This window comes from Vigna umbellata, chromosome 5 (assembly GCF_029865625.1).
Source record: "Vigna umbellata cultivar VRB3 chromosome 5, Vumbellata_1.0, whole genome shotgun sequence".
In the NCBI taxonomy this organism is placed as follows: domain Eukaryota; kingdom Viridiplantae; phylum Streptophyta; class Magnoliopsida; order Fabales; family Fabaceae; genus Vigna; species Vigna umbellata.
This window is the reverse complement of record NC_142169.1, coordinates 16,237,946-16,262,605: the sequence shown is the minus strand read 5'-3', so window position 1 is coordinate 16,262,605 and position 24,660 is coordinate 16,237,946. Positions and strand designations below refer to the sequence as shown.

At 34.0% G+C, this 24,660-nt stretch overlaps 2 protein-coding genes across 3 annotated transcripts; one reads left to right on the top strand and one right to left on the bottom strand.

Moving 5' to 3' along the window:
- Positions 1-2,669: 2,669 nt before the first annotated feature.
- Positions 2,670-15,178, top strand: LOC124840428 (S-adenosyl-L-methionine-dependent methyltransferases superfamily protein). Of its 2 annotated transcripts, none has more exons than XM_088091618.1 (15): positions 2,670-2,883; positions 2,968-3,082; positions 3,171-3,282; positions 5,319-5,363; positions 5,463-5,530; positions 5,629-5,683; positions 5,796-5,875; positions 5,970-6,053; positions 10,732-10,845; positions 11,818-11,906; positions 11,999-12,116; positions 12,377-12,510; positions 12,597-12,750; positions 12,836-12,915; positions 14,837-15,178. In XM_088091618.1, the coding sequence occupies exons 1-15, from the start codon at positions 2,705-2,707 to the stop codon at positions 14,928-14,930; spliced, it is 1,521 nt and encodes a 506-aa protein (XP_087947744.1). In that variant the 5' UTR covers positions 2,670-2,704; the 3' UTR covers positions 14,931-15,178. The 2 variants fall into 2 exon arrangements, with proteins under 2 accessions (XP_087947744.1, XP_047172441.1); XM_047316485.2 differs by having other exon boundaries at positions 11,788-11,906.
- Positions 15,139-20,058, bottom strand: CLC-B (chloride channel B). Its single transcript, XM_088091617.1, has 6 exons — positions 19,654-20,058; positions 19,345-19,545; positions 19,087-19,264; positions 17,233-17,765; positions 15,569-16,727; positions 15,139-15,403 (listed from the first exon to the last, which is right to left on the bottom strand). The coding sequence occupies exons 1-6, from the start codon at positions 19,848-19,850 to the stop codon at positions 15,296-15,298; spliced, it is 2,376 nt and encodes a 791-aa protein (XP_087947743.1). The 5' UTR covers positions 19,851-20,058; the 3' UTR covers positions 15,139-15,295.
- Between the last annotated feature and the right edge of the window lie 4,602 nt (positions 20,059-24,660).

Genomic DNA, 24,660 nt, shown 5'->3' with positions numbered 1-24,660 from the left:
CATAAAATTTTATCCATAAGCCTTTGGTAGGTGGCTCCTGCATTCTTTAACCTGAATGACATAACCTCATAACATAAGTTAGCTTGCTCGGTGATGAAGGTCACCTTGTCTTGCTCGGGAAGGTACATCGAGATTTGGTTGTACCTCAAGTAGGTGTCATAGAAGTTTAAAATTTAATACCTTGATGCTCCATCCACCATGTCGTCTATATTAGTGAATGAATGTGTCCTTCGGACATACCTTGTTGAGGTTTGTGTAGTCTATGCACATTCACCATTATTCGCTCGTCTTTTTAACCATCACCACATTGGGCAACCAGGTGATGTATGTGACACATTAACTCTGTCTCCTTCAGCTTGCTCTCCTCTACCTCCACAACCTTTCTCTTTTCTTTCCCCAACCTCCTTTTCTTCTAGGCTACCGGGTTCGCCTCCCTAAAAAGGGCCAACTTAGAACATGACAAAGGGTCATCCCTAGCATGTTTGTCGTAGTCCAGACGAAGAAGTCGTTGTTTCTCCTCAACACCTTGATCAAGGACCGTTCGCCTTCACTGGTGAGTCCCTTAGCCAACGTAGTCGTTTGGTTATCATCACTCCCCAAGACGTGGGGTTTGACCTTCCTTTGAGACTCCAACATGTCCTTCTTGTTAGTGTGTGGTCCAAGTTTGTCAGGCCGAGGGTCTGACACTCCTAAGCGAGACGTGCAGATCCACCTTCAAACCTACTACGTTAACATTCTTCATAGTTTTTTGGTTAGCGTGGACCGTGCAGACCGTTCCCCTCTCAGATAAGAACTTCATTGCAAGATAGGTTGTGGATACAATTGCTCCGAAAGCGTTGAGACACAGGCGGTCGCGCATCACATTGTAGGACATGTTAGCCTCAACCAACAGGTACTTGATCCTCCTTTCCATGCCATTCGCCTGACTCCTAGCTTAGTTGAGCTCCACGTATCCTCACATGTCCACCAACTTTTCGGGAAAACCAACAATTTAGTCATTGTACGGGACGATGAGGTCCTCTAAGAGATGCATCCTTTGGAAAGTCTTCCAATATAGGATATTGACTGAGCTCCCCTAATTAATGAGAACCTTGCTCAGCCCATACCTTGCTATCTCCGTTGTAACCATCAAGGGGTCATCTTGATCAGGGTCGGGAGCTTTGAAGTCCTCATATGTCCTCGTCCTCAACCACTTTCTCCCTAACAACCCTGATCGCACTCTCTGCCCTTAGGGCGACCAACTCTCCCTCGTAGCATTGTTGCATTTCCAACATTTGTTGCTGCAATGCTCTAATAATCTTCGTCGGGTCTTCTAAGTTCATGTTTCTTGTGCTCACCATTGGATTTACTTAAAGATCATTAGGTCCCACGGTGGGTGCTAAAATGTTTCAGGTGTAGGATCAAGGATCACAATCAAACACTCATTCACACTTTTCTCCAAGTCACTTTGTGTCGTCATAGGTATCCGTAATTAAATTCCTGTTAGATTCTTGATCTTTGAGCTGCAAATCATGTAGACGAATACCTGCCAAAGGCACTCCGACACTCAAGTCAGTATTTTAGTCAATCGGTTACCACAACAATGTCTTAAAATTCACAATAAATGTAATCACCCACATGTTTACCTCAAACTTGTATTTATAGTTTTTGACATGGACTTATGATTAATAAAGCTATAATCACGACCCAATTTCTAATAAGTATGACTTACCTGTAAGCTTGATATTAGATTCTGCTTAAGGCTCCTCAAGATTTGTGACCGCTAGATCATCCTATTCTCCTAACTGTTCTCTTAGCCGATCGATCGTAGACGCATAATATTGCTCGTACACCATATTACAAGCGTACGATACATACAACATGAAGGTGACACACATTTTATTACGCTATTTAGGTCATTCTTATTTTCAAATAACAATGTTTAGAGGTAATTGTACGCTAGCGAATTTAAGAACATTTGTTCATGGTATTCCTTAGCAATAAACAATATTTGTTGTTGTAAAATTTATAAAATATCATAATTATTGTTGTTTATTAGTGATATTATCATGTATGACTTATCTTAAAATTTGTGTCAAAATTTAAAAATGTGATTCCTCAGGGACTAAAAGTGGAATCAAGTGCAAAATTCTATTTAAAATACACCTAAAACATCCATAAAAATTGACATATATTGGAGGTAATTTTGTGTTGAAAATGACTTGGATGAAGAAATATTATTGTGTTTGAAGTGGACAACAATTTCATATATCTGAATATTAAAAGTGTTTATTATTGAATGTTTCTTTTATTAACTTTAGGTATATTTTGTAATCTTATTATTGTATTTTCTATTGAACTTCTTTATTCGAACAAATTATGATATCTTCTAAATAGTTCTATTTCTCTATTCAATATAACAGCATATAATAACTTTATTCTCTATTGTGATTATGGTAACTTTTCTTTTATGATTATTACTCTTATATTATGGTAACTTCTCTCTATTACACATTAATGCAATCAAATAAAATACCCGTGCATTGCAAGGTAAAAACACTCGTATACAAGATTTACATACAGTCTAAATCCTGTGCGTAAAATTTTGTATGTAAATTCACAGTTTTTCATAAATCCTAAACTATGAAGATATTTTCGGAACTATAAATCTGAAGATAATTTATAACTTTATTATCCATTCCCGTGTTGTTCTCCAAAACGGAAAATGACCCTCCGTCTAGTGTCAGCACCGCCATCATTCTCTCTCTTCACCTGCCGCTCCACCGCGTCCACCGCGTCCACCGCCCTCCCTCCGCCTACGCCGACACCAACGCCAGTGCCAGCTTCTTCTATTCCACCGTCTCCGCCGTTGACGTGCGCACTTCATTGCCCGCACTTCCAATCGTACGCTCCTCTGTTACTCAATCTCATTTCATAATTTCCATTTTAAAATGGCAAATTATTTGTTCATATTGTTGTTTTTCTCAGGTGTTCGGGGTGCACGCACGAGTTCAACCTCCACCGTCCGGTCATATTGGACGATGCCAACGATTTCTTTCGGAAACACGGTGTCTCCGACTTCACATTTGACACGTGTAAACTGGTTGGTTTTCTTCGCAATTCGTAAAGTCTTTTGGGTTTATCTCTCTCTTTAAAATAACCTTTTTAATTTAGTTTTGCTTTTGTTGTAGTGGGGTTGGAGGTGCCGTGCGAAATTGGCCGTGCGTGGCTCTTCAACGGAGCCTCTGATCGGGCTCTATGAGGAGGGTACTCATAACATAGTTGACATTCCACAATGCAAAGGTCCATAGTTCGTATATCTATACAGTTATTCCATAGTGCAAAAAAACATAGTTCATATGGCGTCCGGCCTCATAAGTAAGGAACCAGAGAAACTACTTTACTCTAGTTAAAATGTTAGTTAATTTCATTTAATTTTCTCAATGACATTGAAAAAAAGAACTTTCATTTTCTAAATTATCTTTCTCTATGCTATTCCATAACAGAAAAGTACATAGTTTATACTCAATTTACACTCAAATATAGGTTAAAAAAAGCAAACAAACTAATTTACAGTAGTTAAAGTTGTAATTAGCTTCTCTTAATTTTCTCAGTCTGATTTAAAAATTGAACTCTCAATTTCTAAATCATCTTTCATGCTAATTGATGGAAGCTTCAATTTAATGGAAAATATTTTCAAATGGGAATACTCTTCCTTTATTTTGAAAACCATGTTATTGATATTATGTGAGTTAAAAAGGGTTATTTGAAGTTAGTGAATTAGATAACGATTATTTGGGAGAATGATTTCATTTAAAACGGTGGAATCAATTTAGATTTACTTATATTTTGGAGCACCTAACTTAGAGACTATATATATATTGTTATTCTTTGAGTGCCATCACAATATTCTATTCCATTTTTATCCACCTTTCAAAATGGAATAAAATGTAAAACGAGTTTAATACAAAATTGGTACCTTTTATAATTCTCATTGTTTGGTGTACGGACAAGATGTGATCTTCTTATCCTATTGTCTTTTCTATCATGTTGGTTCAACAAATTTTTTCTCCTTAGGCTGAGTTTAGTTAGTAGACAGCATGATGGTATAGTTGATTTCCCTCTCGCCGCTCACTACCCGTGGTACTTCTATTGCAACTACTATGATTGTCATCGTTATTCAGTTGTTGCAACTACCATCAAAACCTTTGTTGCTGTGGCACCACTGTCACCTGCACCATTATTGTTGTTTCCGCCACCTTCATATACATTGCTTTTACCATCATAGTTATCATCATCTTTGTCAAATCAACCATCGCTATTACTACTATCTGCGTCACTGTGGTTACTTTAGCAATTATCACTACTCTATTAGCTTCACTACCATGTCATCCTGATAGGAACTTGATATTGTGGAGTGCCCAAATCCCACAGTAGTATGGGATGCTCGGTGGAGTATTTAGTGTTTTAGTTCTTCCCCTTTAATAGCTAGCTTTTGAGGGTGGGTTCTCCAAATACTTGGGTACTTATTAATTGGTATTAGAATTGGTGGTTGATGTCTTGAAAAGGCTACCTAAGAAGACATGTGAAGGGTTTTGAGCTACGAGAGAGTTGAGTGAAGTGTCATCAAGTAAAGTCTTGTAGAGTGGAAGTTGTTGAGGGACAGTGCTATGATAGGAACTTGGGTATTATGGGTCCAAATCCGACATCAGTGATATTTTATGTTTCCCAAGTGATTGTGTACTTATCACATTTTTATTGCAGCAACTATCTATTGTGTACTTATCACCACCTCTACCACCACCTCTATTGCTGAGACTGCAACTACTTCTACCATTGTTATCACTATTAGCACTATGGCCATTATAGTTATTACTCTCACAACTAATTATTACCATTGTCATTACCTCCACTCTCATTGAAGTCACCATTAATATTGCTATCTTTTAATGTTATTGTTGTAATTGTCACCATTGTCGCCACCATGATCACCTCTACCACTACCATCATCACCATCAACACTGTTATTGTCTCCACCATCCCCACCAACACCATTATGTAAGATTACTGTTTTTCTTGCACTTATACAATCAGGTTCTTGTCTTACTCTTCAATTCTATTTTATCCTATAATTTTCCCCACCAAACGAGGCCTAAAATTGTTGGAACTAATGTTGATAGATAATTATTTGAGTTCCAATTTGGTCACTTTCTGCATTTTGTTTTCTTTGGCTGTGTTTGTGAGTGCAAAAGTAGTTTGTTTCCCTTTTTATTTTTTATTGTCTCAGTTGTTGTTGTGAAATTATGTCAATTAAGCTAGTGTATGTCTTATGCGTGCAGCTCATCATCCTAATATTAATGCTGCTGTGGAGCTGCTTCGACGGGGTATTTCACTGTATTGTTATTATCACTATATTTGTTTATTTTATTCTTCAATTTATTCATTTAATTATGTTTTATGTGCTTTACCTCAATATCATCTAGGTATTACTGAATTAGGCATTGGACCATACATTGAAGATGAAGTTACCGGTGATTTGCGATATGTCCAGGTGCCCTATTCATAACAATAGGGTAGTTGAAGAGTTCAGTCAATGGTTGTAATTTTCTGCATTCGTAAAGTTAACCACTAATGAATGGGTGTTTGCAGATGGCGGTGACGACTTATAATACATCTCTTCCTGCGGCTGAAAGATATATGAACGGTTACTTCTTAGTTTCTATAACTCATTAATTATGCCAGAAAAACGAATAGATATTTTCTTACTGTTAATGGCATTGAATAACAATGGCTTCATTTATTTTATATGATTTCAGGAAAGGTTCAGATTACATTGGTTTGGAATTCTAGAAATGAAAATTCACCTGGTGCTGACAAACTGAATGCATTGGCAAATGTGAGCTTGTTGGTTCCTTTCTTTTTGCTTTTATAAGTTCTCCTGCCTCTTCCCTTTTAATAATAGAAAGTGATGGTCGATATGATTGATACAGTTTCTATGGAAAAATGGTGGGCCACGGAGCAGGGTTCATTTAATTCACTCTGTGTGGGCGAACTTTCAGACTTCTACTAACAATGTGAGTTTAAATTATTCTTATAAACCAAATAAATGGTTTATATGTTATTAAAGTGGAATCTGGTATGCTGTTTGTGGTACTGGGAAGGTAGATGGTGTAGTTGCAGTAGGGAAGAAAGGAGGGTCTATATATGGTTCATGAACTGCTTTATTACACTAATCATTTGATGCTGAAAATTTAAATAACAATATTGTTGATTCTTAATGGTTATATATTTGAATTTTAGGGAACAAAGTGCTGGTTTACAAATTTTCCCTTAACATTTCATGGTGGCCAAAAATATCACATGTGGAGAAATTGTAGAGAGAGTGAGGGTAGGGCACGGGACTTTACAACATGCAAGCAGAGTCTTAAATATTACTTCAGTGGTTGTATATGTTGACTTTGAAATTTAGGTTGCCTTAGCAAAATGATATCATATGAACAGGCAATCTGTGGAATAATTTTTAATTTGCTTACTTTGGATGATGAAATTTTGAAAGTTTGTGTTTGCCAAAACATTTCATCTGTATTATAGATGAAATTTTGATAAAATTATTTCATCTGTGTACAAGACAGTATTTTTGATAGCTTTTATCTTATGTCAATAAGCTACTCATGTTACTGTTTTAAAATAGTCTACCCAGATGAAACTTATATTTTACGGTCTTGCCCCTTCAAATAGAAATAGAAAACCTCAATGTCCAAACTTTGTTGATTACGATAATTTTTGGATTTAATGTTATTGTTTGTTATTGTTTTAATTATTCATTATTAATAAAATATTTATTTATTTAAAGGTAAATGATAACTATTTTAATTTACAATGAAGAATATTTTTTACACATATTCCTTGAAATGTATTAATATAAAAAAATTTAGATTATAAAAAAATTAAAAAAAATTAAAAAATAGAAATTTATTTTATTCAAATATGTAATTACCTAATATTAAGATTTGATATAATAACCAATCATGTTCTTATTTGTCATTTTACAACTTTCAAGCAATTCGTCCACTAGTTTCATCAAATACTTTTTTTTTTATAAATTCGGGCTTGGCATGACGCCTTCGAATGGATAAATTTATTAAAAGAAAACAAAAACAAAAAATATATGGGCAACCAAACCAAACCCATCTAACAAATTACTTAGAGAATGTTAGGTTTCTTCCAAGAACTGGATTTTCAGATTCAGTAAAGAAATAAGCACTCAAATCTTACTACACAACGTAAGACTTTAATCAAGGAAAACATAATACAGCAAACATCCAACAGCTTCCAAGAGAAGAAATTCCCTTCAACCCTGATTCTGAATAAACTACTCAACACCCTTTTGCAGATAAGTCTCCCCTCTTAAAAGATAACCCACCTTAGGCATCATAATCGTCTCCTAACTACTACAATTAATCCCTCTTAACTTCCTAACCTCCTCTCTTCTTACTTCTAATTTCTGTGTTATTTTTGCCAAAATATATTTCTGCCAAAATATATTTCTGCCAAACTGTCTAAAAGTTGTCTAATACATTATATATCCTATCATTACTTGATGCGGCAAAACAACCTTGTCCTCAAGTTTATAGTCTAGAAACTGGTCCTTAATCATTGTGACTGCCTCAAGGCTTCTTTTCGGCCATTGGATTAATCCTTTCCCATTACGTCTACCAAACAGCTTGGTTGAAAAAAAAAACACTTTACTTTGACCCGAAGTTCAATAAGAATCCCTTGATTTGAGTAGCTTTTGTCCCTTTGATCAACATCCTGCACCCCTCCTATGGTCAGACAACCTACTTGAGCACCATCTATGTATGTTGTGCATGTCACCTGAGTATCATGAGTTTGATTGTAGAATTGTCCAGCCACGTAATCCTCCCAACTCTTTGAAGGTCTTCTCATGATATACCTCATTATCCTCAATGATAGGATGCATGTGTTCTCATTGTAATGTAATGACTTCGGAGGATCTGTTTCAAGAGAGACTGGATGATCGAGACCTTCACGTAGCCCAATTTCAACCATCTTCAGGGCTGATTGATGAACTTGTTTATTGAAATCCAAACATCTGCCCACAATATTATCGCAATATAATTGAACTATATCCCCATATCTGTTTGTATCCCTAGCACTAGTAGCAACAGGGACACTCTGCCCAGCTCGTACTGTGTAGCCACCAACATTACCATCAATTTTTTTTTTTTCGTTCCCCTTTGGCTTTCATCATCCAGAAAATACTCGTACATGTTTTTTAATCCTTGAATCTATAAAGGGTCTAACTTTGACAACATAATCTTTCACAAACAGATGCTTAATAAACAGTCTAACTCGGCTTCCAAAATCAACAAATTTTTTATTGGACTTTGCTAGCAATCAATTTCCATAACAGATAATTAACCCAAGACAAACGGGAGATCGTCCAACTTTCTTGTCCTTCATGCATAGGGCCTGCCACTTTGTCAAGAAATACTCCCCCAATTGGTTTTCTAATGTTGGGTTTACTAGAGACACCAATATCTTGAATTCTTGGATGACTTTTTTCCCTCTCCCCGTCCTTGTTACTACTGCCATCCCTACTGCCATCCTCTCACGTAAAATTTCCACACTCCCAATCTGTGTTATTGCTGCTAAACTCTCAAATAACATGTTTCCCATGTTCCCTTCAACTATCCTTAGTTGAGGTGTTGCAAGATGATATGGTCTGGAAGGTGTATGAAAGGAGGAGGAAGAATAGAGAAAGTTAGGAAGAGTGGGTAGGAGCCTAACTGTTTTACCAGTTAGGAAGGGGCAGGGGTACGGGAATGAGATATTATAAATAGTTTTCCTATAACTCTGTTTAGGCAGTTTTGTATTCTTTGTGTAAAGACAGGACATTGGCCTGTGGAGGGGGATTAGGCTCCCGATTAGCTTACCATACGTGTACATTTGTTCATTTGTTAATACAGAAGTTCTATTCTTTCCTTTGGTGTCTTACTGTTGAGTGTTTGAGAGGGAGCTAGATAGGTTTCATTTACCAGGAACCTATCACAAGATCTTCCCAAGAAAGGTTCTTGGATTTCGGTTGCCAGGTCTTGAACCCCTTAACTGCATCTTCTCCCATGTTATTGAAGGTTAGGTGTACTTTTGTGGTTCCTGTGATGTTCTAGACTTCAAAAACATTTATTGTCCCCAACACCATCTACCTTTGAGCCATCCACACTCAAAACAACGTCATCTTTTACTTAGTTACAATGGTCCCACCACAGTCAGCCTTCTTTCCTCTATCTTCACCCTCCTTCACTGGTTTGACATATTCACCAAGACCTACCACACTATCCCCACTAAAAACAATAGCTTTTGAAACTTCATTCTGAAAAGCAAGAATCACAACATTCCCATCACAGTCTTGGTCTCCACCTTCCTCTTCACTGATATCCTTTACTCTTTTCTTCTCTTGATTGATGGACTTGTCTCCTACATATGAGGGTTTCTTGGCTTTCTTGATGTCTTGTGAACTATCTTTCCCAACAACCATACCCTTCTTTACCTCTTTCTTTCCTTTCATGATGTCACGAAGAAGTTCCTCTCTCCCTCCCTTTCTTGATCTGTCAACATATTTCTCCCTTCCTTTAGAGTTCCTTTCTTGAATCTAGTCATCCAGAATCCTATTACATTCCCGTATCATTTCTTCCAATTTTTGGAAACTTTTTCTCATCTCTTGACGCCATGTCCTCACCTTTTCTAGTTCGCTAGTCCCCCTCTCCAAAGTATTGATGCATCCTTCCATGCTTTCTGTCCTTTTTGATTTGGATTTTCAATTTGTTAGGTTTCTTGGGAACAACAAACCGGATTTTCAGATTCAGTAAAGCAATAAGCACTAAATCTTACTGCACAATGTAAGATAATACTTTAATTAAAGAAAACATAATAGAGAAAACATCCAACAGCTTCCAAGGGAAGAAATTCCCTTCAACACAGGTTAAGACCTGGTTCTGAATAAACTACTCAACACCCTTTTTCAGACAAGTCTCCCCCCTTAAAAGATAACCCACCTTAGGCATCATAACTGCCTCCTAACTGCTATAATTAACCCCTCTTAACTGCCTAACCACCTCTCTCCTTACTTCTAACTTCTATGTGTTATTTCTGCCAAACTATCTCTTTTTATTTCTGCCAAACTGTCTAAAAATGGTCTAAAAACTGTCTAATACATTATATATCCTATATGAGAACCTCCAAACAAAAACTAAACAAGTCTGAATGTAAGTAGTTGATATCCTTTTTGGAAAAAATCAAGAAAAATTCTGGATGGTATAGAAGAATACCATTTATACTCTATTCTATTTTCTAAACCTAAGAGACTCAATTTATCCACATAATGATTACCTTCTCTATAAATACGAGGGCATTTAAATTTCATATCCTGACAAAACTTCATACAGCTTTAGCCTAGTTTTTCATCTTTTAGCTAACATTTTAGCTTTCAGTTATTTCAGCTAATTTTATCAAACATAACCTGTATTTACGGGGAAATCTTTAGATGAGGAAATTCACAAACTTTATTTTCCAGTTCAGTTCTTAAATAAAGTAACTAAATTATCCAGGGTTCCTTGTATGGCAATCATGTCAACTTTTCTTGACAACTTATGATGATTACTTCATGAATAGTGCTGGCCATAGTTTTTCTAAATAAATTCAAACCTCTGAATTGTTTACTTGATGCCTCAGATAATTTTTGGGAATAGATGGAGACATCTTCTTGGAGAAAGAGATTTTTGGGAACATGTTGGTGGAATTGATGTGTCCTTGGCACCTTCTAGTTTTGGCCAGGCAAACACACGGGTAAAGATTTTTAATTTAGTGGATCTTCATAATTTATATGCAAATCAGATACTGCATCTAATTCATCTTTTTGAACTAGTTACTATTGAAGCTTGGACACTGGATACAAAATACAATCATTGTGTCAATAAATGAATCTTAATATATACATGCATATTTATGGTATTGGTATGTCAAGATGTATATGGGAATATGTCTAAACACTATATTATGCTTGGCTGTGTTAGAGGGCAAGCCAGGGTGAAACAGTAAGTACTGTTGCCTTTTGACCTGGAGATCATAGGTTCAAATCTTGGAAGCAACATCTCTAAGTGTAGGGTAGACTGCATCTATCCTCCCCAAAATCCATTAGGTATGCACTAACTAAATCACCTTTTGATGCATAGTATGTGTTTAGAAAAATTCTTTTAGGATAGCTAGAAACATGTTTAGTTACAGGTGTCAACTAATTTTCTTTCCTAGAGCGTTATATTTAGGTTCCACTGTTTCATCTCAGTTTGTCAATGTGAATACTCTGACTTTATTGAGTGAGATGTGTTGGATACAACAGGTTTTGTTTCTAATGATCGTACTTCGTAAGTAGCAACTAAAAGGAAAATCACACAATTAAAAACTTGGAGCATAAAATCCCTCAACAAAATCAAAAGCTGTCAGATAAGCCTGACAGTTACTGGAAACTTTTCGGCAAAGTTGCTGGAAGAATCCCCTGAGTTCTGACAGTCTCTGGAAAAGCTGACAGTTGCTGGAAATGTCAAGAGCCTGGTCAAACTTAGTGAGAATACGTGAGTCTGATACCATGTGAGAAAACGTGAGAGGAAATTTTCTGAATGTGCTATTACCACATAGAATATATCCAATGTTGTATCATTGAGGGTCGCTGTACCATTAAGCCTGTAAGGATTGATTTAATGTGCCTCTTGTCTTGCTTCCTCATTCTTCCAGGCTTTTGATACCTTGCTGCGGAAATTACAGAAATATGTTCCATATGAATCAGCTGTTGCTGATTTGTATGCTGGAGCTGGGGTTATTGGGTTGTCATTAGCTGCCACGAGAAAATGCAGGCAAGATCTCGATGATTCTAAACATCTAAAATGTTGTTTTCTAACTTTGTATACATAATTGATTTGGAGGTTTTATGCTAGTTATCTTACAGATCTGTAAAATGCATTGAGATAAACAAAGAGTCGAAGGCATCTTTTGAGAAGACCATTGAACGTTTACCTTCCACTGTTGACAGCAGTATTACTTGGCATCATGCAGATGCTTCAAAGGTTAGTACTGCATATCCGAAGCATCATCATATACAGTGTTTTACTCCCAAATATTTTGTTTTCTGATTCACATAACAAAATTATGGTTTAAATTTTGGTATGCATGTAAATTATGAACATATGTTAAGATTTTATTTAAAAGGATAATCTATTTAATGTCTATGAGAGAAAACATAGCACGTTTTTTTATATCTAGAAAGAGATGTATCCTTGTCATGTGTTATTTTGAACTGATTGTACGAAAAATTTACAAGTAACAGGAGCCTTTTTTGTGGCTTGTGGGATCAGATGTTGTTGTCATTGATCCTCCTAGAAAAGGACTAGATGCATCTCTTATTGATGCATTGAAAAACATATCATCAATCGAGCGGAAAGCCTTGTCATCTTCTGAAAGGTTTTAATTTTGTGAACCTATCTTGTTTGGTCTGTACCAAAATATTTCCCCAGGCAAGTTTCTGATCTAGTGTAAGTTAACTGCAGCTCAAACTCATCCCAGGAAGAGAAAAGACCATGGGTTTTACGTGCTAAAGAAGCTTCAGTCCAGATTGGAAGCAAACCACTACCGGCTAACATCCCTCAATCAGTGCCACAAACCCTTATTTATATAAGTTGTGGATGGGAAAGTTTTAAAGAGGTGTATAACCTCTCTTAATGTTTTATGGACGTGATTTTACTTTTCTCAAACTTTTCTTTATGCTAGCATTAAAATTTGTTGACAGGACTGCAAGTCATTGTTGTCTAGCAAGGCATGGTATTTGGAAAAAGCTCATGGATTTAATTTCTTTCCTGGTACCCAGAGGTATTTATGTTTTTCTTTATTTCTTAATTATTTATATGTTTTATTATTTACTAATTATCATATTTTCTCTTATTCTTGCGTAAAATCTGAACTGAGTTAGTAAATTTCCCTTTTTCTCATTTCCTGAATTACATTCTAATTGCGTTTCCACTTTTTATCCATCCTGAACACAAACCTTTGGTATAGTGTTTATCCACTTCAAGTACTTATATTTATAATGATTCAGTAAACTATAGATTACTATAAAGATCATATATTCATACATTATGTGTCTGTTTGGACGAATTTTTCATAAACGCTTCCAGGAGAAGAAAATAAGAAAACTATGAAATAAATATAACTATAAGCTATAATTAGCTCATGCATAAGCTTATTTGGTAGCTCTCTCATGTTAGCTTCTCCAAAATTAGATTTTTGAATTACGATTTAGCTACTTTTAGATTATGGAAAATTTTCTTTTCTTTTCCTAATTATTAAGAAGTTTATCCAAATAGGTTCTATATCGTATCAATGTCATCATTGCTAATCCTTTATATTTTTTGAGTGAAAGGTCACAAACTATTGTACAACTCATGAATGTTGTTATTCATTTTATTTTATTTTTTGTGTGCAAATGGTTAGCTCGACTTTTCGGTAAGTGTAGGGTTCCCTTGGGGTGGGAGGTTGATATTCAGTTTATTCAAATTAGGTCTACAAAACATGGTAACTAATAGCTTGTTTGGTGTAGTTTAATTTGAGAAAAAATAATCCCATATTTTTCAAAATATCCTTTCGGAAGTTGAAAGAAATAAGCAATTATTTCTGCAAAATAAGCTAAAGCAAAAATACTAAATTGGAAACGGAAATAATGGTTAACACCCAGGAAAATTTAAAATTGCATTTATATTTGAACTTGGGTTGTTCTCGCAGTACTCAGCATCCCTACCCAATTCTTTACAGTCTCCTCCCTTGTCCTGGGAAGGGTGGTACTGTGCCAGCAAAACGAAAAACCCAGCTCCTATAGTGGACTCTTATTATACTTTAGTTGTTTTATTTTCTTTATGACCTTGCCCAGTGAGCTCTGTTTACAGCAACCCTGTATTTATACCGCTCCTTCATAAGGAACTAAGCCAATGATAATCTCTGTTAATTTATATTTGTCTTCTTACTTTAATTTACTTGTGCCTCTCTTTTATAGAATAGTAGACGTTGTATCAAGGAGAAAGGGCTACCATCAGGTCTCTGTCAATAGAGTGAAAACTGTTGTGGACAATGGATCTTAAAGGAATTGATAATGTGAGGAGTTCCACATTGAGTAGGATAATCTACTTGATGCGGTACTTAAGCCTTGAGGTTCTCCACCTAATGGACTAAATTTTTTGGTTGGGCAAATTCAAAAAGAATACTACTAATAGTAAAGCTGACTCAGAAAAGAAGATTACCATCGACTCAGTGTTAATAGAGTGAAAACTGCTGTGGACATTGGACCTTAAGAAAGGGTGACAATGTAGTCTCACTTTGAGTCGGATAAGCTACTTGATATAGTACTTTAGCTTTGAGATTCTCCCGGTTGATGTACTATACTAGTTTCTGGGTTGGTTCTCCTCTTCTGCTTAAATCCTAGTTTCAGACATGGCATATGTGCTTTATGTTACTCTAAAATTAGAGCATGATTCCTAAAGAGTAATTATGCCATCTCTATTAAAAGCCTGCTGCATATATGGTCCATGACATGATATATACTTTAAATATGTTCCACTCTTCCCCTTGGATATTTTTCCCCATAAAGTAAATTTTTTTGTAACCTTTTTTTTCTCTGCAGAACTAAACTAAGGATACTTTATGTAGTTGGTCGTATGATTGTACTAGCATATTATCCTGCCCCACTGTTCCCCGAAAGTAAAAAAGAATATTAACATGTAATTTACCCATTTTGTTGCAGCATTGAAGTCCTAGCAGTGTTCAAGAGGGGCCCTCAGAAAAAGAAACCAGGAAAGAAAAAGAAAAAACACTTGCAAAGAGCTGTGAAACATTAACTTGGACAGGGTTCGATATACAGATTTTCGTGTACAACATCAAATTTATGTAATGTTGCATTGAAGAAAAGAAATGGCAAGTTTTATAGTACTTTGGAGTGGTGAAAGTTTACCATTGCCATTTGCGGGGCGGGGTCGGGGGAAGTCGTTTGTATTGGGGGAAAAAGGAATTGTGTTTCATCGTTTGATTAATTGTGTTGAAAGAATATTAAAATTTGAATATAGTTTTACATTGCTTTTGTATCTTATTCAACATGCTTTTGATATAAGTAATACAAAATTGAGGAATAACTTGAGGAATTATGAAACCAACTTGCCCCAAGAGGGTGCGGCTTGACCATTCAATCTCAATTACTAGGAAAGCTTCAATTTCTTTTTCCTCTGCTCTTAGATTTTGCCAGCTGAGGAAAGACTGTCAAAATGTTGTGTGCCAGAAGATCTTGCCTGGTCAAGATCCCAATTACTGGGGATACCTGTGACGAGGTGACATCATTTGGTTAGTCATCACATAACTAAATGCTACAAGAATTTTTCAAAATAATTAAAAATGAACAACGAATTTTGTTTATCTCCCTGAAATATTAACATATCTATTTCGTTTTTGAATTATGTTAATATTATGTGCTTAAAAAACTCACCCCGGATGCTTGATACTTGGGAACTACAAGCAGATGACGAAGTCCAACTTGCCTGAAGAGAATCATTGCTTTTGCTACTGACATGCTCTCTAGCACGGTAAAGGGAGTTGTATTGGTTAGAGGATGTAGATCTACAAACATCTCCATTTCCTCGCTGGTCACAGCCACCCCTTCAATACTTCCTTCTCTCTCAGCAAGCTCTACCCAGGTAAATTTCTCTCTCACTTCCCAGTCCATTGTTCTCCTTCTTTCTTTAAAGAACCACTTCTTCTTTAGTGCTTGGATGAGATGTGCTCTTAAAACTAGTCCATGCAACTCTGTTGCTCCATTGGCATGTCCTACTACTGGTGGTACTACTACCCCATCATCCAAAACAGGAAAGCCATTATGCGTAGTGTTTTTCAAGACATCTACTATTTTAGATACCTTCTCTATTCCGTGGAGGGTAATCACCGATGGCTTTACATCAACAAGCTCACCCACAGTGAGATTTCTCATCCATGGCTCGGGGTTTGCATCCATGAAAGGGAGACCTTTCAAGTGCAGTATAATTTCATAGATACTTGGGTTGAAACTGTCTCCCACAGTTTTGGCTATTAGGAGAACAATCATTGTTATTGGTAATAGAAGAAGATTATTGGTGAGTTCTAGAAAGATCACACAAAGGGATACCGTCATCCTCATGGAACCAGCCATGAGGGAGGCTGCACCAAGTACGGCAAACAGCCCTTGGTCAATGTTTGTATGAGGCCCCATATAGAAGCCAAGAAGGCGTCCATAACCTGAGCCCATAAGAATAATTGGGAGGAAAAGCCCAGATGGCACTGCAATTCCAAAAGTAACTAGTCCTAATATGCAATATAGTACAAAGAAAATTAGGAGGGACATGGGTTGATATTCTAGAGGGGTGTTGGTTGAGAATATGTTTCGAACAGCATCGTCATTAGTGGTAAGCAGCAGAGTGGCCAGATCGTTATAGAAGCCAGGTGGACAGTTGAATTGTTTGAAATTTCCGGATCGTCCATTGGTGGGGCATGCTGACTCTGGAATCGATGAATCACATGGGGTACATTTTGCTAAGAATGGGAGACCATATTGGCACATAGATGTGAAGAGTGCAACTGCAAGACTGAGGAGGAGTTTATGTATCTTTCCTTTCCTGCAACAATTAAAGACAGGCATCACCTTAGTAATCATGTAATTTTTTTATGTGTTGGCATTTTGGCGTTTCTTTATTATAGAGCATGAATCCAGGATACCCTTTGGGGTGTAATTCTATTATATACCCTCAAGTTAGGGTGCATCCTGGATCTCTTATCTGTTACTGTTGGATATGAATAAAATAAATAGACGTTATTTATTTAGTTCAAATCCTATGGTTATGCACCCTACCTTAATGAGTGCGTTGTAGAATTCCTCACAGTTTGGGGTCATGCTGCAACTTTAGTTCATTGGATGCTATCATTTATTGATTTTGATATTTTTTTTCTATATTTTTGGCTTAGTAGCTGAACACACATCTTGCACACATGTTTTCATTGGACAATGCATTTGTGGTCAGTATAGAACATTAAATCATGATATTTTTTCCTTTCAGTCTTATGTGTTTTTAAAAGTTAAGGATGTGCAATATGTTGAGGCGAGGGTTGGATATCATTGCTTACTGATTGATGAGATTGTAGAGTCTGAGGATCTTGTGTAGCACATGATTGTAAAGGCTTCCCAATACCCCGCCTATGATACCAATGACTACAACGATGACAATATCCATAGCATGGTACCTCACTGTGACATTGCTTACATCAAACATAATCAGACCTCCTTCACCAAAAAGGCCACATTTTCCAGAATTGCAGATTTCAATGAAGGCCCTGAGAACCACCACCACCACAGCTGTGCTAAAAAAGGTTCTCCAGAGTAGAGCACTTCTCCACCAGGTTGCCACCTCTTCAAGAGCAAAGAGAACTCCACCCACTGGAGCCCGGAAAGCTGCACAAACTCCCGAAGATGAACCACAGGTGATAAGATCCCGACGGTCACGATCATTGTTAAAATATCGAAGCCAACGCCATTTGATCCTGTAATTGTCGGGGCCTCCCTGGCCTAGTAAGGAAGCAATGCAGCTTCCTATGTGTACCAACGGTCCTTCTTTTCCCAAATCTAGTCCTGCAGAGACAGCTCCAATGCTTCCAATTATCTACAACAACCAATGCATGGGATATGATATCAATAAAAACTGGAAAAGTAACATTGATCAGCAATTAGAGATTTATACATATGATGCAAGAAGGACCAGTAATTTTTGTACAACAGTGTTTCTGTTAAACGTGGATACCATTTCCATTATAGTTACTATGGTCGTGAATTTTACCGATAACAAGACTTGTAAACTTGGCCAGTCATATTTGTAAGGGTGTGTTTGGGAAACAAGTATTTTCCAGTTCAGCAATTTTGTTGCTTCTGTTTTATACACCTACTTATGGTGTCTCTGAAACGACAATTCAAACGCACCTAACTCTGTTGTGGCATCCTAATGTACTATGTAGCTAATGATAATCACCATGTAATATATGTTAGTAATGCCTTACTTTGTGTTTGTGCGGAAAATAAAAAATAGCTAAGTCCAGTACTTCATTACTCCACTCCGTGCATAGTAATTAAGGATTCCAGTTGGAATTCTAGAAACATTCGACGAGAATTGGTATCTAAATTTTTATATGTATTTCTAATTGGTGGACAGTTGAAGTTTCCAATTTCATAAACAATTTTCTGTAATTTTTTTTATTAAATATGGTCTATGGTTTAGACAATATAAAAATCCTACATAAATTTCATTATATGATAAGAAAGTATCTTACATCCACATTGGAACTCTGTTAAATTATGCGTTTAAATTTAAAATTCTCAACTCGAATTATTATATTAAAAATCGGTCTTGTTCATCAAATCTATTATTATTTTGTGTTTTGAAGATTAATGAGTAAGAAAATTTTAATAAATTATATTAAAAATAAAAACAAAAAATAGACAGACATATATAAGTACAAGTACATGCTCATTTTGTTTTGCCACCGCAAAATCAAAATATAAGGAAGTTTTATAAACAAAATAATTAAGCAATAAGAAAAGGCTTTAAAAAACACACTTCAATAATCATAAAAACAAGTATTTCCCGAAGCATTGTGCCAAGAGTCATTCAAAATTAATTGGAAAAAAAAACTGAATTTAAATTTATCATATATAATGAAATGGCAATTTTATCTAAATTAAATGGGTTGAACAGATATAATTTATTCTAATTTAAATCAGATTAAAAAAATGCAATCAAATCAGTCCAATTAAATGGATATAAATTTCAAATAAAATCAATTTTATTGAATTGATATCGAATATAGAGTAGATTTAAAAATTTTGAATTCTTGCTCACCCTTATCCATATAATAAACGAGTTTTGCACCTTTAAAATGGTTTGTTGTGAGTTGAAGGAGAAACGAAGGAATTGCATAGAATAAACTTACCTTGACAATCAATGTTGTAGCACCAAACATGTTGGGAGTATCAACACCATTAAGATAAGCTTTGATTTCAGGAATTCCAGGTCCTGCTGCTGTGGGTGCAAAACACACGCACAGAATAGCAGCAACAAATGTCAAAAGGAAATTAATGGCCGTGAAATATAGGAAACCTGTCCAGTACCTGTTCCATGCACATTCACTCAATCACACACAAATAACTCAGCACATTGTCAATCCTTAAAGAAACTATAAATCATTCACCTTTCTTTGTGGATGTATTTAAGAACAGCCAGAAGCTTATACCCAGCAATGTTCTCAATAGCAAGATTGATGAGAGTGGCTATAATACCAGTGAGAAGTCCAACAAGGAATGCAAGTAACCATTTCAAGAATATGTACTGCAACACTTGAACTCCTGATCTGCTCCTCCAGTCATGCTTGAATAGATCATTCTCATTTATCCTGCACACAACAAAAAACGAAGCACAAGAAAGTTTAGTATCTGACAGAATTTGAAACAGTTTTCTCAGAAAACAAAACATTGCATTCACTAGGATAATGCCTTCTTACTCGTAATCCAAGCTTTCTATGTAGGAAACTTTTTCTCCAATCAGAGCAAGAGGGTTGGAAGACAGTGTCCGGTTCCTCTTGAGCAGTGGCTCATTCAGTGGATTGCTTTCTGGGTCTATTTCTTCCTCTCTTTCAACTTCTTCCATCTTGTCGTTGATTTTGGTGCTTTCTCCAAACTCCCTAGAATCCTCTCCCATTGGAACAAACACAGATGTGTTGAGGTAGAGAACTTATAATAAGGCTGCTCAACTTTGTGTTTGTTTTGGATCAGAATAAGCTGAGACTGCTAATTATTTTTTCTCTCTCCCCACCTGTTCTATCTACATGACTCCATCCCTTTATGAGATCATCACTCTTGAAAACTCCTACCGATGATGGTGTTCAAAATAATTAATGACTTTAAGTTTCACAGAACAGAAATGACAAAGATATCATTACATAAATTGTTTTTTTTATAAATTGAATGTTTTCAGATTTTTGTTAAAAATGGTATATGTTATGTCATATATATATTTAATAAACTCTTTTATATAAAAACTTATTAATAGTATTAGAATGAGGTTAGAAGTGATATAATTTTTTTTATGTGGATTGAGTTATGTCACGTACGTATAATTTTTTCGTGACCCTCTCATAAAAAGGGAGAGAAAAAAATCATCATATAAAAATGTTATGAGAGAAAATTTAGGAAAAGAAAAATGTCTTTTCAAAGTGAGAGTAGCTCGTAAAAAATTTAATCTTTTAGTTAAGAAAGTTATAATGTATACGTAGCTGAACTAAGTGTATATATTTGTTAAAGAAGGTGTTACCTTTTATAAATGAATGATTCAAGGCTAAAGACAATGGTTGGGACCAGAGACAGTGAATGCAATTGTTCTTTGCGATGAATGGATAAGTCTTTATTATTATGAATATGGATATGTGCTATTGAAAAATAAACTAGTTTAGCCAAATGGGTTCTTCCAACTTGCCATCTGATGTGTGAATTTGATGGCAACATCTATGCTTTTTCACCATTTTTATCTATATTTTTTCCAAGGATTCCATTCCAACTATCAAATTAATCAAAAAAAAAAATTCAAGATTCCACCTCTTGCAATTATTTTAAAGGTACCTTTCACCATTCAATATTATGGTTATTATATATACACAAATCTGATCTATATGAAGTAAGGCTAGAACTGTAATATTGTAACATCTTGTTGGTAAGATTTTTTTTTTCTTTAAGATTTTGAGGTTTTTGTTGGGATCTCATTATATAATATTCAAAATTTTTACTTGATTTATTATTGTTATTATTGCTTTTCTATCAGAAACAATTTTAGTCTTCAATGCCTTGATTTGCAATTCTCAAATTATGCGATCAATGATAAGGGATCAGCAAAAGTTGAGACCTTTTCCACTTTAATATTGGGGTGGGGTGGATCTAGCTTGTAAAGTAGTACCTTCAAAAAGATTACGTGCTTTTTGTTTCATTTGAAATCTTAATACATATGATTAAATGTTAAGAATAAACAAATAATTGAAAAACTATCTTTATGCTATTCAAATAGTATACCTATTAAAAAATTAATTATTTATATGGATGAACTGTTTAACAAAACTAGTGGATAAATATATACTTTTGTTTATTAATATTTGGTGTTAATTTGTATTCATAGTTTTTTATATAGTTTAAAATTTTGGGATAGTCCTTATATTTGTATTAAAATTTTAATTTTGTTCTCAAATTTTAAATAGTCTAAATTGGATTCTTATTTGTGAAAATGTGTATCAAATAAACTCAAATCGTTAACGGGGTGTAAATGGTTAACGATGGTACAATATAGATATGGTGATTCAAATTATTTTATCATGTGGGGTTTAATTTATGATGTGAAATTGTTTAATTGGAGATCTTAATTACAACAAAACTTAGGCATTTAGGGATTTCAAAACAAGAATTTGAATACAAAAAGAACGAATAATGAACACAATCTATCAGGGATATCGAAACACTATGAAAGGGATTTCAAGAGCAACAAAACCAAAGACCAACACAAATAACTAGGGATTTCGAAACAACTAGGTGAGTTTGATTTGGTAGGTCTTTTGGTGTTGCGTTTTTGTTTTGGAGATGAGAAATGAGTTTTTTGTTGTATTGTTAGGGTAGGAGCATTTTTACTTCCATGGATCTTACCTTGAAGTTATGGCAACCCCAAAATTTTTTTTCCTTATTCTTAGGAATTCTAGTAGTTTGAAACACTGCATTTTCACTATAGAAACAAATGGGTTTAACATCCAACATCTTGTCAGGCCATTACTATGTTGCACCTCTAATAATTGCATGTGCAAGATGAATAAGAATGAGACATGTCTCAGCTGAATAATGAAGCCTTCCACCTTTCATAACCTCTTCTTTCATAAATCCCACATCTTCATTAATAGATCTTTTAAGTAAGACGATGAGTCAACATGTCAACCACAAAAATTATTCAACAAAACAATAACTCATCACGTCTTGATGTTGTTTCTGTCAAATTAACAAAAAAAAAATTTATTTGATACACATTTTCAAAAATAAAAACACAATTAAGATTACTTAAAATCTAATAACCAAATTAAAATTCTAATACAAATACGAAGACCATTTGATAATTTTAACTTTTTTATATATTTAAATAAAAGTCTTGTTGTTATTAAATTCAAAATAGAATTTATATAACTCGCCGAAGTATCCAATTGATCTTAGCTCAAATATCTTACCTTTTAGATTGATTAAATGCCTATATTATAATAATTAATTGTAATGTCTCAATAAGTTACAAAAAATATACAAATGCAAATTTTTAAAAATTATAATTTCATTAATAAAGAACATATACAAAAAACATATAGACTCTACGTCCAAAGAGATGCAATGCAACACACTTTAATTTGTTTGATGCAAAAAGAATTTCTTTTTAGCTCACTTTGACAAAAGTACACTTAAAACTAATAGTCAATTATGAAATAAAGTGATTATATCTCTTGATTGTTATGAAAACAAGTTAATCATGTTAAAAAGATTGTCTCTAAATTTTTTAAGAAATTCAATTATAAAAATAATGTATTATGAGACATTGATTTATAAATAGTTATAAGATAAGTTTTGTTTTAATCGAAGAAAAAAAATAATGAATGAAATTGTGAAAAAAAAAATATATAAATAATTAATAAACTAGGTATCATTAAAGGAAAAAAACATACATGTATAATTGTTGGAATAGAAAACTTAATGTTATTAATATAAACACATTATTGAAACCAAAGAAACATATATTAATCGTAATCCCTACCGGAAATGGTTATTATACTACTTTCTATTTCACAATATTAATTTTAACATTTAATAAGTTGATTCTAAAATTTAACATTTAATTTTAACATTTCGAAATATTAATTTTATAATTTAATTTTAACGTTTCACAATATTAATTTTAACATTTAATTTTAACATTTCACAATATTAATTTTAACATTTAATTTTAACATTTCACAATATTAATTTTAATATTTAATATTTCACAATATTAATTTTAACATTTAATTATCATTTCACAATATTAATTTTAACATTTAATTTTTAACATTTCACAATATTAATTTTATCATTAATATTTCACAATAATAATTTTAACATTTAATTTTTAGCATTTCACAATATTAATTTTAACCTTAATATTTCACAATATTAATTTTAACATTTAATTTTTAACATTTCACAATATTAATTTTAACCTTAATATTTCACAATATTAATTTTAACATTTAATTTTTAACATTTCACAACATTAACTTTAACATTAATATTTCAGAATATTAAGTTTAACATTAATATTTCACAATATTAATTTTAACATGTAAATTTTAACATTTTAATATTAATTTTAACATTTAATTTTTAACATTTGCACAATATTAATTGTAACATTAATATTTCACAATATTAATTTTAACATTTATATCGAAACATATATTTTTTTTTATTCATTTATTAACATAGAGAATTGTGCTTGTTAATTTGACCGTACGATCATGAAGAGGGGTTTCTAAACGGACGGGCGATCCCCAATAGTAGGGACCCCTAAACATTGCTTCTATCAAGATTACGAGTAAGAATTACTTAATAGGTAATGAGCCACAATTGGATCGTGATTAAGGTTTCACTAATTACAAGTCCATATCAAAACCTATAAATAGATGTCAAAGATGAAAAGATAAGTGATTGCAATTATTACAAATTTAAGATTTTTCTGTAATTCCAATCCGACTAAGTTATTGACTTAAGTATCCAAGCACCTTTAACAGGTACATCTAAATGTTTGATGTGTAAATAAAAAATGACTTTGACTAAAGAAATTCAAAAATACCTAAACGAATTTAGAATAAAACGTGAAAGATGATTTTGTGAATATCCTCTACCCTACACTTGAAACACAAAATATTAATTTTAACATTTATATTGAAACATATATTCCTTTTCTTGATTATTGAATTTTAATAAGTTGATTCTAAAATTTTAAAACGGAGACTATTAGTCAAACAAACGAGTTCTTTTGCGACAAAATTTAAGTAACATATTGTGAAAACTAATGATGATGTATAAGAAAACACATTAAAAACGATATTGGTAGCACGGATAAGGATAAGTTTTAGAGCAAGTTGTGATGTGCCACGTGGCTCCTTTTTTGAGGAGTAAATAGGATGAAACCATCGATAATTGAAATAGCCATTGACCCCTTCGAAAGGGCACTTACATCTCTCTATTATTACTTTTAATCAATGTACGCAACATTGTCCAATCTTCATACATCATCAATTTTAATTCTTTTAATATATATATTTATATATATTTCTTTTCTCTAAAATGTAGTTGTTTCAATCCACAGAAAACTAATCATATCATTCCTTATCCATCTTTACAATGCTTCTAATACTACTTATTTTTAACTAATTCTGAAAATATTAAAAATAACACTAAGACTC